Source organism: Lactuca saligna, chromosome 8, assembly GCF_052625555.1.
Source record: "Lactuca saligna cultivar CGN05327 chromosome 8, ASM5262555v1, whole genome shotgun sequence".
NCBI classification, from domain to species: domain Eukaryota; kingdom Viridiplantae; phylum Streptophyta; class Magnoliopsida; order Asterales; family Asteraceae; genus Lactuca; species Lactuca saligna.
In genome coordinates this window covers 129,536,233-129,552,122 of record NC_136424.1, presented here as the reverse complement: position 1 = coordinate 129,552,122, position 15,890 = coordinate 129,536,233, and the positions used below count along the sequence as shown (strand labels likewise).

At 35.3% G+C, this 15,890-nt stretch overlaps 2 protein-coding genes across 2 annotated transcripts; one reads left to right on the top strand and one right to left on the bottom strand.

The window, feature by feature from the left end:
• The first annotated feature begins 10,827 nt into the window (after positions 1-10,827).
• Positions 10,828-12,373, top strand: LOC145008801 (large ribosomal subunit protein uL16). The gene is made up of 4 exons (XM_078967410.1): positions 10,828-10,984; positions 11,350-11,851; positions 11,931-12,012; positions 12,155-12,373. The coding sequence occupies exons 1-4, from the start codon at positions 10,975-10,977 to the stop codon at positions 12,221-12,223; spliced, it is 663 nt and encodes a 220-aa protein (XP_078823536.1). The 5' UTR covers positions 10,828-10,974; the 3' UTR covers positions 12,224-12,373.
• A 352-nt stretch (positions 12,374-12,725) lies between these two features.
• Positions 12,726-14,136, bottom strand: LOC145008802 (cytochrome b-c1 complex subunit 8-like). Its single transcript, XM_078967412.1, has 2 exons — positions 13,772-14,136; positions 12,726-12,984 (listed from the first exon to the last, which is right to left on the bottom strand). The coding sequence occupies exons 1-2, from the start codon at positions 13,939-13,941 to the stop codon at positions 12,936-12,938; spliced, it is 219 nt and encodes a 72-aa protein (XP_078823538.1). The 5' UTR covers positions 13,942-14,136; the 3' UTR covers positions 12,726-12,935.
• Between the last annotated feature and the right edge of the window lie 1,754 nt (positions 14,137-15,890).

Sequence of the window (15,890 nt, the reverse complement as noted above, 5' to 3'; positions counted from 1 at the left end):
ATTTTTGTTTCATCGGCATTGGGATTCGTTTTATTTAGCAAAAAAAAAAAAACATATTGGAAGCCAATAAAATACTTATCGAAAGAATAAAAAAACATTTAATTTGGCCAAAAAGTATATCTTAGCAAGTTAAATATATTTTGTGTTTAATTTGAGCAAAAAACAATTAATTTGTTGACTATTTAAGGAATTTTTTTCAACGTGGCAAAAATGATTTATGGATCGAAATTTTGATAAACTTATGACTATGCGAACAAACATTGTACAAATGTGTGCAAGTAGTAACGAGAAAAAGAAACACATGGTGATGTTGATTCAACAAAAATACCACAATTATTGGGACAACATTAGATATGAACTTTTTGTTGCATGTTTCAATGGTTTTAGATATGAACAACAAGATGTGTTATCTAGAGTATTAGCTAAAGATGATTTATGGTACGAGTTCTATAAAAACAGAAGATATTTTGGACTTTGGAGCGTGTGGATAACATATTTGAGGAGTTATTTGGTCACTTCAAAAACAAAATGTAGAGAAAATTCTAAAAAGACAATGAGTGCAATTTTTCCGGAAAATAACATTGTACCCTACAAACTCTTGGCTTATGTTGTAAAAGGTCTTTTATCCTTTTTTAGTAGTAATAGGAGTATAAAGTCCAACATTATCCGTTAAAAAGTCATTCCACCTGTTATAACAAATAATGGTCTCATGTAGTATGTTTATTGGTGATATGGACACCTAATCAGTGCATCACTAGCGCTTCTATTACACCCTTGGTCTCCATGCTTTGTCACAGAAGTATATGGTCTCGATATAAAAAGACAAAGGAACCCTAAACTAGTTTGCATTCAAACATTGTTATCTTTTTTGATCTATCTCATAAACTGATGACTCTCATATTTAAATTCTCACTTGAAATCCAAATGTGACTTTTTTACCGGTTACTTATATGCTAGATTCTGTGAGACGTATCTAGAACATCTGAGCCAGATTATTAATAATAAATACATAGTGGCCTTGACCTTTGAAAAATCCTCAAATAAACAAATAGTAATTACCCACAAAAACGTCACCGGAGAAAATAACCAAAACAAACCCTAACACAAACATATATCCAATTTAAACCTAACAACAAATTTAATTAACAACCCGAACTCCTAAAACAGTAATTTTGGCAACATTGAACCCCATCCCTACCTTCAAACAAAAACTAAAACCCCAACTAGTGCAACAATGCCAATCCATACCAACTAGAACACCTTTAACTTCTTCTTTACAAACCCAACTTCTGCCTATATTAATGTGAGTTCTGCTACATTTCTCCCATCATTTGTTCAAGCTCGAATTGAGTCTCCATTTCCAATAACTCATAGTTGGTTGGAAGTTTTAGGTTCGGATCATAAATCTGACATATGAGTAACTGGTAGAAGAAGCCATATTGGATCTCATGTGGTATTAAAGGTGAGAAAGTTGATAGTTTATGAGAGAGATTGAAAAGGGTAACAATGTTTGAATGAATAACTACTTTAACGTTCTCTTATCTTTATATCGAGATCACCTTTGTATGCGGTAAAGCTTGGGTACCATGAGTGCAACAGTGTCGCCTAGTCAGTTGCCACTGATGCGTTGATTAGGCGTCCAAATCACCAATAAACATCCTATGTGGCACTGATATCTATCATAACGGGTGAAATGACTTTTTTTAAGTGAAAAGTTGGACTTTATGCCCCTATAATGCTAAAGAAAAATAATAAGCGACTTTTTAAAACATAAGCCAAGAGTTTGTAAGCTACATTGTCATTTTGCCTAATCTTTTTACAAGTGATCCTAGTTATTTTGATAGTAGGCACATGGTTAATATGGAAGATGATTTCGCAAGATTTTGGAACACCATGGGCACGTAGTTAATAAGATAGAGGTAGAGATTTATTGATCGGATGAAATGATAAAGAGGGTTAGACAATTTTAAGGTATTAAGTTGGTGGAAACGTATGTGTTCGGACTGCCGATTTCTACTGCTTGCATTAGAGTCTGAATTTAATTAAATTTTGGTAGGATAATGATTGATCAGTTTAGAAGCTCTATTACCATATTGATCGCAGATGCTTTGAATTGCATCTAAGATTTGCTATGGTCCACCATAGGGATGAAAAGTTTGCTATGAAACTTAAACCGAACCAAAACCCGAACCGAACCGAACCAAATTAGGCCCGAATAATCAATTTGATTCGGGTTTCAGGTATCTATATTATGCTTATTCGGTTCGAATTACCCAAATAAGAGCTTATTCGGTTCTAAATACCCGACCCAAATAAGCATTCATCGTCGCCTTTTTCTTATCGACATAAATCAAAATCACGATTCACACTTCTGTCCTCGTCGTTCATAACCGAAAAAAAACCATATGCTCATTCTCTTTGTTTCAAAATTGACCAATCTTCTCAACTATTTCCAAACTCATAATCACTTCTGTTGATCCTTCCTTTTGATTTAGACTTCCAAAAATTGACCATTCCTATTGTCTCTAAGGATTCATGAATTCTTATTTTGTCTAGTCATGAAAAATTAGGCACCAACTCAAGAAACTCAAATAACAAATTAATTATCATTATGTTAATATATTATGTCAATGTTATTCTTTCAATGTGTTATTATATTATGTTAGTCTTTGAATGTTTTACGTTGATGTATAAAAGTACGTTGTTATTCTATTATTCGGGTTATTCAAGACATAGAATCCTAATACAGTTTATTTGTTTTTTTCGGTTATATTAGGTCCTTAATTGTAACGACCCAAAATATGACCCAAAAATGTTTGTTTGAATATTACTAAAAATCACATCATCGAATGTCATATATAATAAAAACCATGAAATGAATAACTCAAAAGTCATAGTAACTGTGTCAAAACAAACCGTATCATTCATATCAAAATATCTAAATAAAAATGAAGTTGTGATGTGTGCGATGCCATCAACCTGAGCTCTTCCCCTTGCTAGCGGAAGTACCTGAAACCAAAAACTTAAACCGTAAGCACAAAGCTTAGTGAGCTCCCCCAAACTACCACATACCATACAATAACATATAAACAACTATTGGGCCTTGCCCACTGCATCCGACCGAAGTCCGGAACTAACCAAGGTCGTGCCCTCTGCATCGGACCGAAGTCCGGAAATTGCATCAGACTGAAGTTCGGAACTAACCAGGGCCTTTCCCTCTGCATCGAACCGAAGTCCGGAAACTGCATCGGACCGAAGTTCGAAACTGATCGGGATCTTGTCCCCTGCGTCGGACCGAAGTCCGGAAACTGACTGAACATAGCATAGCATAAACATATCAACTAGCATGAACACATATACTGCATACTGCATCGGACCAGAGTCTGGAACACATAACACAAAACATGCTTGATTCACAAAGACATCAAGCACTCTAACTACTGCAACGGACTGTAGTCCGGAACTACTACTAACTAAACGGGTCGACATTGTGGCCATAGACCCGTTCTTACTGGAAGGAAAACTCACCTCGTAACGTTGGCTACTGAGATGCTAAATCTGAAACTGTCTGATTGCCGCTCCGAAATTCCTCGGCTACAAATCCCATAAATACAAAATCAAATACTGATAACAAACCTCGGGGTAAAAAATGACCATTTTACCCCTGCTATGTAGTGGGTCACAAATATGGCCCAAACCCTCAATTCCTTCTAAGTCCTCCAATGGCCCACCAAAGGCCCACTAATGGCACCTATTTTTTATATTGGGCCCAAATCTCTTTATTGGGCCTTACTCTAGGCCCAACACCTAAATAAGGCCCATATACATTGACTTCTAATGACTCCTAAGGCCCAATGATTCTACGTCCAAGGCACAACCCACACCGAGGCCCAAAAGCTCGAATCCTAAACTCATCGCATACACGGGGGATACCCCAAGGTACACTGGGCGTACTGACTGTTGGCTTGTATGCCGTGCTTACCTCCTTGTACGCCCAACGTACATCCCAGTTAAGCCACCTTCTTATTAAGTGCTTAATCCTTCGGTTAAGAAGCTACAAATTCAAATCCATGTCTTATTCTCTGTCCTAAGCCATAAAGTTGCTTACTTGGTGGCTTGGCTAACTCAAAGGCTTAAACTTCAAAAAGCAATATCCTAACTCTAAAGAAATGTGTAGATCTCTTGCATGGCCTCATGCAAACCTCCAAGATCGAAACTTTATTGCTAATGAGGTGTTTTGAGCCCAAAGGATGGCAATCCCAAGCTCAAAAACAAAACTCCATGATCGAGGTCCAACCTTTGGACCTAAAAATGTCTAAAACTTCAATAACTCTAGATCTAGCATATGAGGAAGAAACTTCAGTACTTTATACCTTCTTTTGGTGACAAAAGAGTGAGTCTAGACCGGATCCCTAAGCTCAAGCTTCTTCTCCAACCTTTGATTTCCTTCTTCACCACTTCTCACTAAAACCCTCACAAGGAGCAAAATCACACAAAAGAGAAGTTAAGGATGTATTAGGGTTTCTTTGGGGGTGAGGAGGCTGGTGAGAATCCAGAGGGAGGCTATCATGGGGTTTATATAGGTCTTAAACCTTTAAATTAAGGTTTTCTTATCTGCTCACTTATGTTGCGCGTACCTAGTGGTACGTTGTGCGTAAGTGTGCGTGTCCCCGCTTCCATCATAGACCATTAAGCCTCGCGTACCCCCAGGCTACACCCAGCGTACGTCTTATGGGCTACCCAATACTTGGACCAAAGCATAAACCCAAAACAATATTCTTTTCTTTCCATATTAAGCCCAACAATAATTTAAGAAAAATTAAATAACTAATACCTCGAGAGACGGGCATTACATTAATCATCTTATACATGTTATTCGGGTAATAACTGAACCGAAGTGATTAATACCCGAACTGAACCGAACCCATATTGGTTAATCGGTTCGGTTTTCGGTTCATGCAATTACCCTTATTCGATTTTCGGGTTATTCAGGTTTGGGTCGGTTCGGTCTGGTTCTGACCCAAATAACATCCCTAGTCCACCCTGATTGATATTCAATTTCAAGTCATGATGGCTAGAGCTTTGAAAGAATTAAAAGACCTTGGTTTGAGAAAGTGAGGCGATTTGATGCGTTAAAGGGCTGGAAGCCAAGGCATTATGCACCCGATGCGTCCAATATTGACAAAATACTTGTACTTTAATTCCACATAACTTATTTTACCTTGTACTTACTTAACCATAAAAATACTTTTGTTGGAGTATAAATAAAAGCAATTTAATTCAGAAACAATGAGTAAGAATTCAGAATTCCAAAACAACATGAAACTAATGGCATGCAGAGTTGTAGAATTTAGCAAAAAGGCATCAGAAAGAGTTATGAATTGATGATAATCAGACTTCACGAAAAACAAAACAAATTATTGATCTCCCCACTGCCAATATTCAATAATCAAATAGAAAGAACTTGAAATAGGGCATTTGAGATTTATATAATTAACAAAAAGCTAAAGAAAAAACCCATTGTCAATTCTAAAATTCAGTAATCAAATAGAAAGAACTTGAAGTAGGGGATTTGAGAATTATATAGTTAACAAAAAGCTAAAGAAAAAACTCATTGTTGATGCTAAATTTGATTAAGGAAAACATGTTGTAATTGATTGAGGAACGATGCTTAAACATGGGTCTCGAGATCTATAGAATCAAGTACATGATCGATGTTGAATCATGGGTCTTGAAATTGATTCGCTTGATTGAGGACCAAAAGTGATGCGGTGTGGCAAGACTTAGAGAGACCGACATTTAAGGGTTAAAAAGTCTTTTTGTTAGAAAAAACTGAATTGATTTAACCCATCTAAACTCCACGTCGCCAATAAAACCCATTAAAATCCCTTTCATAATATTAAAAAAAAAAAAAAAAAAAAAATAGACAACTCATCTCATGCAAGTTGCAAAAAGCGTACACATCACGTATGACAACACATCCAGAAAATTATACACATCATGAAAATCGCATCACATCATATGGGATGTGGTTTTAGAATGGTTCACGCATCATAGTGCCATGATTATTTGAATCAAGTACAAGACAAGTTGGAGCATATAGAAGTTGGTTGTGTGCTTTACAATTTTAGCAACCATAAATTTGGTTTAGCAACATACTTTGATATCTAGGCTTTTGAATTTTATTTATAATTTATAGCAATGTATTTTCAATTTGGTTTCGGTCTTATATCGTTTATAGCTATGTACTATGATATTCTCTAAACAATGCTTGAATGATGTTGATTTGGTGTGGTGTTGAAACCGAAAACCACCTAAAAACCCAACAAACTGAGTTTCATGATTCGGGTTTAGTTTTTCCCAAAAACCGTCCCACACTTGGCTCTACTTTAAGGTGAAGTCATGATGAGGTTTAGCCCTATGTAGCCTTTTGTTCATCGCTTTTTGATGCATGTGACAAAGTGCCTCTAATATATCGTGCAATATGTATATCTGCCAATGGAAGAGAGGAATGTTTATTTTATGTTTGGCTAGTAAACAAGCGTTTTATGGTAATCAGATGCTTTTAAATAACATTACACGACTATTTCTTAATTATAGAGGGTAAGAACTTGTGAATTGAGACCATCGAGAATTGATTGATTGATAAATTTTATCTTTTTAAGCTCTTTTTTATTTGCATTGTAGATGAAATGGATTATGAAGTCAGGAAAATGAATACATCATCTTACCTTGTTTTAATGTTTTATATCAGTATGTAAATATTCCCTCAATAATATTCTTAATAGTTATTTTTAATACAAATGACATGTCGTCCATGCTATTTTCTAAATATCAGCTAAACAAAAATGTCACAGATTAAATAGTCATTTTAACAAGTAGTTGAAAAAAACAATAAACTTATAGCTTGAAACTTATAATTTGGAAGTTAAAATATCTTTCAGATCTATGTAGTCTAACATAAAAGTTCTTCAAACTTTTTTCGGTAGAACTTAAAATATTCTGTAACACCCAGAATCCAGAAGACCCGGAAAGGAAAGAAAACCCTAAGTGAAAGGGGTCAACTCGTCGAGTCTAAGGAGGAACTCAACGATTCAGAGCGGGTTCCGTGTCGCGGATTAAGTGACCAACTCGGCGAGTCTGGTCTGGTTTTGGAAACCCTAATTTCGGGACTTGGTGCACTATTTAAGCATCCTATTCTCCTCCCTAGGGTTTCATTTGTGGCCTCTCTAGTCCAGAACTCAAAACCCTAGCCACCTAACTCCATTGTTAAGCTAGTTCTTACCTTGAGAGTGAATTGAAGCTTGGAGAAGGAAGAAGGACCTTGGTGGTGTAAGAAGAAGCTATAGATCCAGAGTTGGGGTAGCATTGCAGATCATTTGGAGGTATAAATCTTAAACCTTGGTTGTTAATCATCTAGATTCCCTTTCTAGCTTGTATTTTCCCCCTTTTGGGTCATTTCTAAAGCCAATCTGAGTATTGAGCCTTTGAGGACAAAAAGGACTACAAATCTGGGTATTTCTATGCTTGAGGAGCTCTGTGTAGGTAGCTATATCAAACTATGGCTCCATTTCATGTCCTAGACCTTCATTTTAGCTTGGATTAAGAGTTTTAGCTCCATAGCACCTTGCATGCACGTAAAGTTAGCAACTTTACGTGCAATGTTGGCATTAGAAGTCCATATCTATGGTTTGAAGGTGTTGGAATGGACTGTAATCGGCAGAATAGAGATGTCACAAGGTGGACTCGACGAGTCAGTTCATGGACTCGGCGAGTCGAGTCGCAAACCCAAACCCTTCGATTTGTGATTCGGATCAGTGAGTGGAGTTAGTAAAGGATTCAACCAGTCTGGGTCTATAATGGACCTGAAGGTCATAGTACTCGACGGGTTGAAGAGGAACTCGGTGAGTCCAAGGCAATCTTCTTAGTTATGAAGATGAACTCGATGAGTTCAAGGATGAACTCGACGAGTCGGTGGAAGATAATCCCGAAGTGTTAGATGAAGGAAAACTCGTCGATTTCTCGCTAGACTCGACGAGTGGAGTCGGGGTTATTGTGGGACTTAAGGAGCATGGACTCGGCGAGTTGGCAGAACAACTCGATGAGTCGAGTCAACTGCAAGGTTGACTTTGACCAGACTTTGACCAAAGCTGACTTAGTTGGCTTCTTGAGGACAGTTAGGCTAAGTGTTGCTATTTTTAGTATTGGTAGCTCGGAGAGCTGGAGGAGCAACAGTTCGAAGAGTTGTGGATAACAGCCAGAGGGTTATCAGCAATTTCAGCAGTTCAAGGTGAGTCTCCTCATTGTTTGTATGGGTCTACGACCACAATGCCGACCCATTTAGTTTATGTATGATAGGAAGACTCGGGGGGTTAGACCTAGGCATTATGCATGAAAGACCAGGGGACGACTCCTGGCACACAATATGTTATTACGTCTGATTGACCTTGGGGTTAGCCCTAGGCAATATATATGAAAGACCAGGAGGTGGCTCCTGTCGCACTGTATGCTATTATGTATGAAAGACCCGGAGGTGGCTCCTGGCACACTATATGGTGAGTTACCTAGTAGAGTAGTATGTATAGTTGTCTTGGTGATACTTGCATGGTAAATCATGGGGTGGTCCTTGGCACTTGTCTGTAAGACCGAGGGAGTGGCCCTAGGCTTGACCAGGAAGACCACGTGCGGCCCGTGACATAACCGCAAAACTATGTTTGGCACATAGCACCTTAGCAAGACTATGTTTGGCACATATCACCTTAGCAAGACTATGTTTGGCACATAGCACCTTACATGATTATGGATTTTTTGGTTATGTATGGCATGTATGGACCAATTGGTATGTATGGTATGTGGTATCTAGGGAACTCACTAAGTTTCGTGCTTACGGTTTTCAGTTTTGGTTTCAGGTACCTTGTTTTCAAGGAAAGGAGTTGGCTCGATCGTAGCGCATCACACTATGTTTTCCGCACATGAGATCTTTGGGATTACACTCTGATATGGTTTTGTGATAATATGTTTTGATTATTGACATTTTGGTTTGACATGAGATATTAATATGAATGTTTTTATACTGTTGGTTTTATATAATAACTCAATTAAAACGAAATTTTTAGTCTTGAATTTTGGGATGTTACATATACACCAACATTGAAGTGTATCCGAAAATTTATTATATAGAAACTAATATTGTGTTTTTATACTTGTCACGACCGTGCGTTATCACGGAACCTTGGAAAGGATTAAGTTAAAATATAGCGATGTATCGTTGTTAATTTGTTAGCTGGAACCCTAAAAAGGATTGAATGGGAAAAATAACAATGTACTTTTATGAATTTATATATTATAATATGACAACATCGTCCAAAAACTAAGTAGAAATTGGATACAGTTTTCAAAGTATGATATCTTAATAAGACCAAATGAAAGCTCAAAAGTTTATATTATCTTGAAAAATATTATCTTGAATTTTGAACTATTGATATCATATATAGAAATGGTATTTAATTTGCAAGTTACATTTAAATTTTTTTAGCTATTGTTCTTTTTGTAATAATTATAAATCGCAAAATGGCATATTAAAACATTAATTGTCAATTTTATTTTTTTATTTTAATTGGTCGTAACATAAGTATAATAGCCACTAAATAACAAAAAAATGTAAAGAAAAAAAGTTGGACGGGAATTAAAAATATAAATATAATATTCCTATTTACTTGAATCAACATAAAAGAATAGAAAAATCGTAAATTACCAAAACTATTTTTTTTTTTAAAAAATAAAAAAAAACCCTCAAACATGAAATATGTAATATGCAATATACTCCAATATATTCATACATTTTACTGTTTTCGAAAAAGATAAAAAAAAGTTATCAAATTGGTGAAAATTAAAAGAAAGAAAAAAAATACAAAAAAATTAAAAATAATACAAAAAACTTAAAAGTATGAAAAGAAATTAAAAAAAAAACAAAAAATATAAAATATATGAATATATTAGTGTATATTACTATGAAAAATTTTAAAACACAAAATTCAATATAAGCTTTTAACCTAATAATTATTTTAAGTAAATAAAAATAACAATTTCGTTTATTTGGTGAAGCATCCAAGTAAAAAATATGAACCTTAAAAAAAACAAAACAAAAAACATTATTGATTCTATTCACAAATAAGAAAAAATTTTAAAAAAATGGTTTCAACATGATTTATCGAATTTAAATTCATTTACTTGAATAAAAATAAATTGAATCCATAAATAACTAAAAATAAAAATTTTAAAAAGATAATTTTTTTATCAAGTTGTTGAAAAAAAACTAAAGTGTATATATATATATATATATATATATATATATATATATATATATATATATATATATATATATATATATATATATATATATATATATATAAAAGTTTCATAATTGATCTTTGAGGTATACATAATTTTCAAATTTCGTCCAAATGCATTTTGATCATTTAGAAAAAAATTAATTGGTTAAAAGTTGAAGTTAACATCAAAATGATCATTCATATAATTTTTGAAACCATACTGATCAACGATGTTACGTTTTTCATAAAAGTCCTCAAAATATAATATTTTGCAAATCAAGGAGCAATTATGAAATTTTGCCAAAATTAAATATCCACCTATTATTTTTTTACTTATAAGATTATGCTTATGATATTCGAATTAACACTTGATCTAATAAGTTAAATGAAAAAAAAAGTAAGAGGGAATTTGATTTATCAAGTAATAAACGTGTGGGTGCTTCTAGAAAGTCAAGATAAACGTGTGAAACCACGAACAGCTGCCCATTTGCACCGAGCTAGCTGACGTAAGCCCATGCGTAAACCCGACCCATTCCCACTGATCTCCACGTCCCGCAAACTATAAATACCACTTCTTCATACGTTTGTTAGGATTTTACTGGTAACTTTGCACAGCATCAAACGATCAAAGAAAAACTTCGCCATGGGAAGAAGTACGTCTTTTAACTCTAGTTTCTTCTTTCGTCTCTGTAATTTATTCAAATTCAGGACATCTATGCTCTATGTTTAATTATTAAGATTCAATTAGTACGTTGATTGTAATGTTCTGATCTGAGATCAAATCACATGAGTCCAAATCTCCTTTTCCACGCACATTAAAACTGTTTTTGTTGATTTTTTCAATAATTTAGGGCTTTTGTCTTCGAAATGAATACGTTATTCTACAGAATCATTATTTTATAGCTCGATGATAATTGTTACATATACCTTATCCTCGATTTACATTTTGCAACATATAAAACTGAAATTATCCTGCAAACTGATGTGGAATTAACCAACACGAAATTCTATCGTGCAGGACCTGCAAGGTGTTACAGACAGATCAAAAACAAGCCATATCCCAAATCACGATACTGCAGAGGTGTCCCTGATCCCAAAATCAGAATCTACGATGTTGGAATGAAGAAGAAAGGAGTCGATGAGTTCCCCTTCTGTGTCCATTTAGTGAGTTGGGAGAAAGAGAATGTCTCAAGTGAAGCACTTGAAGCTGCTCGAATTGCCTGCAACAAATACATGACAAAATTTGCAGGAAAAGATGCTTTCCATTTGAGAGTTAGGGTTCATCCTTTCCATGTGTTGCGTATCAACAAGATGTTGTCATGTGCTGGTGCTGATAGGCTTCAAACAGGCATGAGGGGTGCTTTTGGTAAACCACAGGGAGTATGTGCTCGTGTTAGCATTGGTCAAGTTCTTCTTTCTGTTAGATGCAAAGATGGGAATAGTCAAAATGCTCAAGAGGCATTGAGAAGGGCTAAATTCAAGTTTCCTGGTCGACAAAAGATCATTGTTAGCAGGAAATGGTAAGTATAAGAATTTGATTAATTTGTTTAATAATTAAGAAATGTTTTTTTTAATGTTAATATTGATTGTTAATTACAGGGGATTTACCAAGTTTAGCAGAACTGATTATGTGCAATGGAAATCTGAGAATCGTATCATGTCTGATGGTGTTAATGCCAAGGTATTTATTTTTGTTATAACATATGAGAAATGTGTTTATTTTTTGCGTTTGATTACAAATACTAATCTTTATTTTGTTTAATTTTATTTTGATCTCTAAGTCTCGGATTGTATGCTTATAATGTTTAATAATTATTTTGCAGCTTCTTGGATGCCATGGACCCCTTGCAAATCGTCAACCTGGAAGAGCATTTATAAATGCTGTTGCTTAAAGTGGATTTTGTTAATTAATAAACTATATTTCAGTCATGTTTAAATGTTTTTTATTTTGGAAAACTCAATACTCGTTTGCTTCTTTGTTGTAACGAGAATGAGAATGTATTGCATCTAATAATTCTAATTCGAAAGCTTCCTTTGTACAATTTATATTTTACTACTCTATGGATTAACTCAGTAAGCAATTTTCATGAATATTGTTATATTGACCACAACCGCTGTTTCTCCATTTTACAGTTGCAAATTAGCATTTTCTACCTCAAATTCGATTCCTTGTTGGTATTTTGACTTTTAGTTCCAATTTTCTACCTCAAATTCCTCTTTCATACAGCGCACACATATATATACATCATATAAATCCATCTACTTAAGCTACAAAAAAAAAAAAGGAATTCTAAAGTGTAACATCAATGCTAACTAGTTGAGAATATATGCAAATGGTAAAGAAAAAACAAAACACTAGCAACAATTATGTCATGAGAGGTGAACAAACAATCAAACTCTAAACAGAAAAATGACATTAGAAAAAGGAAAGATATGTTTTAACAAGGTGATATATGTCTCAAATCACCATTACATATGTCCAATCCACACCACAAAAGAAATATCCTGTTTAAAAGAAACACACATAAACCAGTATCTTCATATACTACAACAAAACATATTATTATTCTTCCTCTCTCTTCAACAAGCCAAATTGAGTTTGATTTAGTATCTGTGGTGCAACTTCTCTCTTTCTTGGTAACTCTGCACATACCTGCATGAACCAATAAACAAAATTATTGATTATTTCATATGGCCATAACTATAACATTAACTAAGCATAAAAATCCTTTAAACAAAATAATGAAACAATGTTCTTAAAATATTGCCAAATCAATATGGTTGTCTGTTTTTGACAAAATTCATATCAAAACATTGCTAAAAATGAGAAGAGTTTTTTTGTTATAATCAGAATCTGAATCAAAATTGGTATTATGTATAAAAGGTAATGAGAGATACAGAGATTTATAAAATGATATAGGAAAACATTCTAACTAGCAAGCACCTAAACAAACCATTTGTCTACTTACAACCCAATTTCCTAAAGAGCAATATGTGGTCATCAATGAAATCTAGAGTAAGAATGAAGGCATTTCATAAGAAGAGCAAGAACTCTTCACATATAACAGTTAACCCATTATTATCTTTGTCATTAAACAAGTTCATAAATTGATCTCTCAGGAAAACAAAGCAAGCACAAATGCACAATATATGCTCATCATTTGAATCAATTTATAGTCGAGAGAGTAGAAAAAAAAAAGTGAGCATTACAACTATACGGATCCATAACTATGTTGACCTAGTCAACTCATCACAATCATATACAACTTTAGAGACGACAATAGGTCAAATCATGAGCATAAAGCAATGGATGGGCACAACTATGCTTAGATATGGATCTGTAAATAATCAGATAATTGAAACGTTGCAAAACATAAAAATTGAAACCGATTAGATATAGCTAACATCGTTTAGATATATAAAGTAGGGTTGTGAATTACGCGTAGACGCCGACAACCGGGCCGACGAGGAGAACAGCGCTGTGCCAGTTCTCGGTGACCTTGTGAGTAATCTTATGCGTGAAATCCTTCCAGAGACCTGGCATCACTTTCTGCTGAAACGGAGACAGGGCGTACGTCACAGCCTTTACCTTCACCGGAATCTTTCCCATCGTCGATTGCTCCGATCTTTATCAAATAGGTCTCCGAATCTCTTTCAATCTAATTGAGCTTCCGATTGAAAATGACAAAGAGGTAAGAGAGCCCTAGGATTTGATCCAAGTGTCTGGAACGTTCTTCTTTCTGGGCCGTTATCGTTTATAGCCTTTCGGTGAAAATAAGGTTACGAGCCCAAATTTCAGTTTGCGTCGAATAGTTGTGTATTCATGAATCATTAAGGCCGATGTCCCCTCATCTTTCTATTCATACTTTTGGTGCTTTGCATCATGAAGTTTTGGTGGCTACACGTGGGGCCCTACGTGGCAAGATCACCTACGCGTGAACACCGTCCCAGATGCACGTATGTGCCTTGTAGCGTAGTGTCTACCACGGCGACGAATGAAAGAGAGAGAGTGTGTGTAAACGGCTCTTTCTTGACTGTTTGGAGTTTACCAAAAAAAAATAAACTGACTTTTAAATTTAAATAACATCTTTTATATATATATATATATATATATATACACACACACACACTACACTTTCACTCTTCATTTTACATTCTAAATCAAAAAAAATCTTCCTACTTTATTTCACTTTTCTTCAAAATAAATGGATCTCAATCAAAATACTTCACTCACTCCAAACACTCCAATTGATTATCAAGCATATATGCAATTGTTAAATTCTCCAATCCAACAACAACCTTTATTCACTAACCTTCCATACAACCCACAATTCTTCCAACAACAATGACCACAACAACAATTCACTCAACCTCAATTCATTCCCCAATTCCAAGGTTTTCAACAAGTTTCTCCACAACTCCAAACACAATCATCTCAAGTCCCATTAATTCAATCTCAAACTGTAAACCTCGACAACGATGATGAAATGGTCCAAGAAACACCACAACCATCTCGAAGAAGGCAACCAAAAGGAAAAGGGAAAAGAAAGCAATGGCTTGGAACGAAGAAGAAGAAGAAGAAGAAGAAGAAGAAGAAGAAGACGCTTTAGCAAAAGCTTGGATTTTCATATCATGTGACTCGAGGAGAGGCAACGCGCGATCTGGAGAAAGTTTTGGAAATCGTGTTTTGGGTCACTTTCACGCGCTACTTGGAAGGAAAACGTATAGGTCGTACGACGCGGTCAACGGAAAATGTTGTGATCTTCGCGCGATTTGCACAAAGTTTAATAACATATTTGAAAAACCAAAAAAATATGCATAAAAATGGTTCCAACGATGTCAACATTTTATGTAACATCCCAAAAACACAGTCTGAAATTTCGTTTAATTTAATGATAAAACCATAGTCAATAAACCTCATATAGAAATCATAAGCAATGTATCTCAAAAAATTATAACTGTCAAATATATCAGAGTATAAATATCCCAGGCTGAACAAATGGTGTGTGCACTGCAATCTTCCCGAGCTCCTCTTTTGAAAACTGAGTACCTGAAACCAAAACTGAAACTGTAAGCACGAAGCTTAGTGAGCTCCCCCAAACTACCACATACCATACAATAACATAAAAACACATATTGGGCCTTGCCCACTGCATCGGGCCGAAGCCCGGAAACTGCATCGGACCGAAGTCCGGAACTAACTGCATCGGACCGAAATCCGGAACTGACTGGGCATAGCATAGCATAGCAAAAACACATATCAAATAGCATAACACACATGATCATAAACTCATATACTACATACTACGTCAGGCCGTAGCCCATAACACTTAACACATAAATCCTGTCTGAGCCACGAAGGCATCAAACAAACTAACAACTGCATCAGACCAAAGTCCGGAAACTACTGCTACTAAACGGGCCGACATTGTGGCCTTAGATCCATTCCTACTGGAAGGAAACTCACCTCACACTGCTGAAGTCCCGCAGACACAATCCCACACTGCTGAAGTCCCGCAGACTCCACCCCAGCTGCTGGCTGACAGATTCCCGAACTGT

Excerpts from the sequence above, each read along its gene's own strand:
- LOC145008802 (XM_078967412.1), bottom strand. The coding sequence starts at position 13,941 with ATGGGAAAGATTCCGGTGAAGGTAAAGGCTGTGACGTACGCCCTGTCT. Across the intron at positions 12,985-13,771 it reads CCGGTTGTCGGCGTCTACGC|GTATGTGCAGAGTTACCAAG; the intron begins GTAATTCACAAC and ends TGGTTCATGCAG.
- LOC145008801 (XM_078967410.1), top strand. Across the intron at positions 11,852-11,930 it reads ATCATTGTTAGCAGGAAATG|GGGATTTACCAAGTTTAGCA; the intron begins GTAAGTATAAGA and ends TGTTAATTACAG. Across the intron at positions 12,013-12,154 it reads CTGATGGTGTTAATGCCAAG|CTTCTTGGATGCCATGGACC; the intron begins GTATTTATTTTT and ends ATTATTTTGCAG.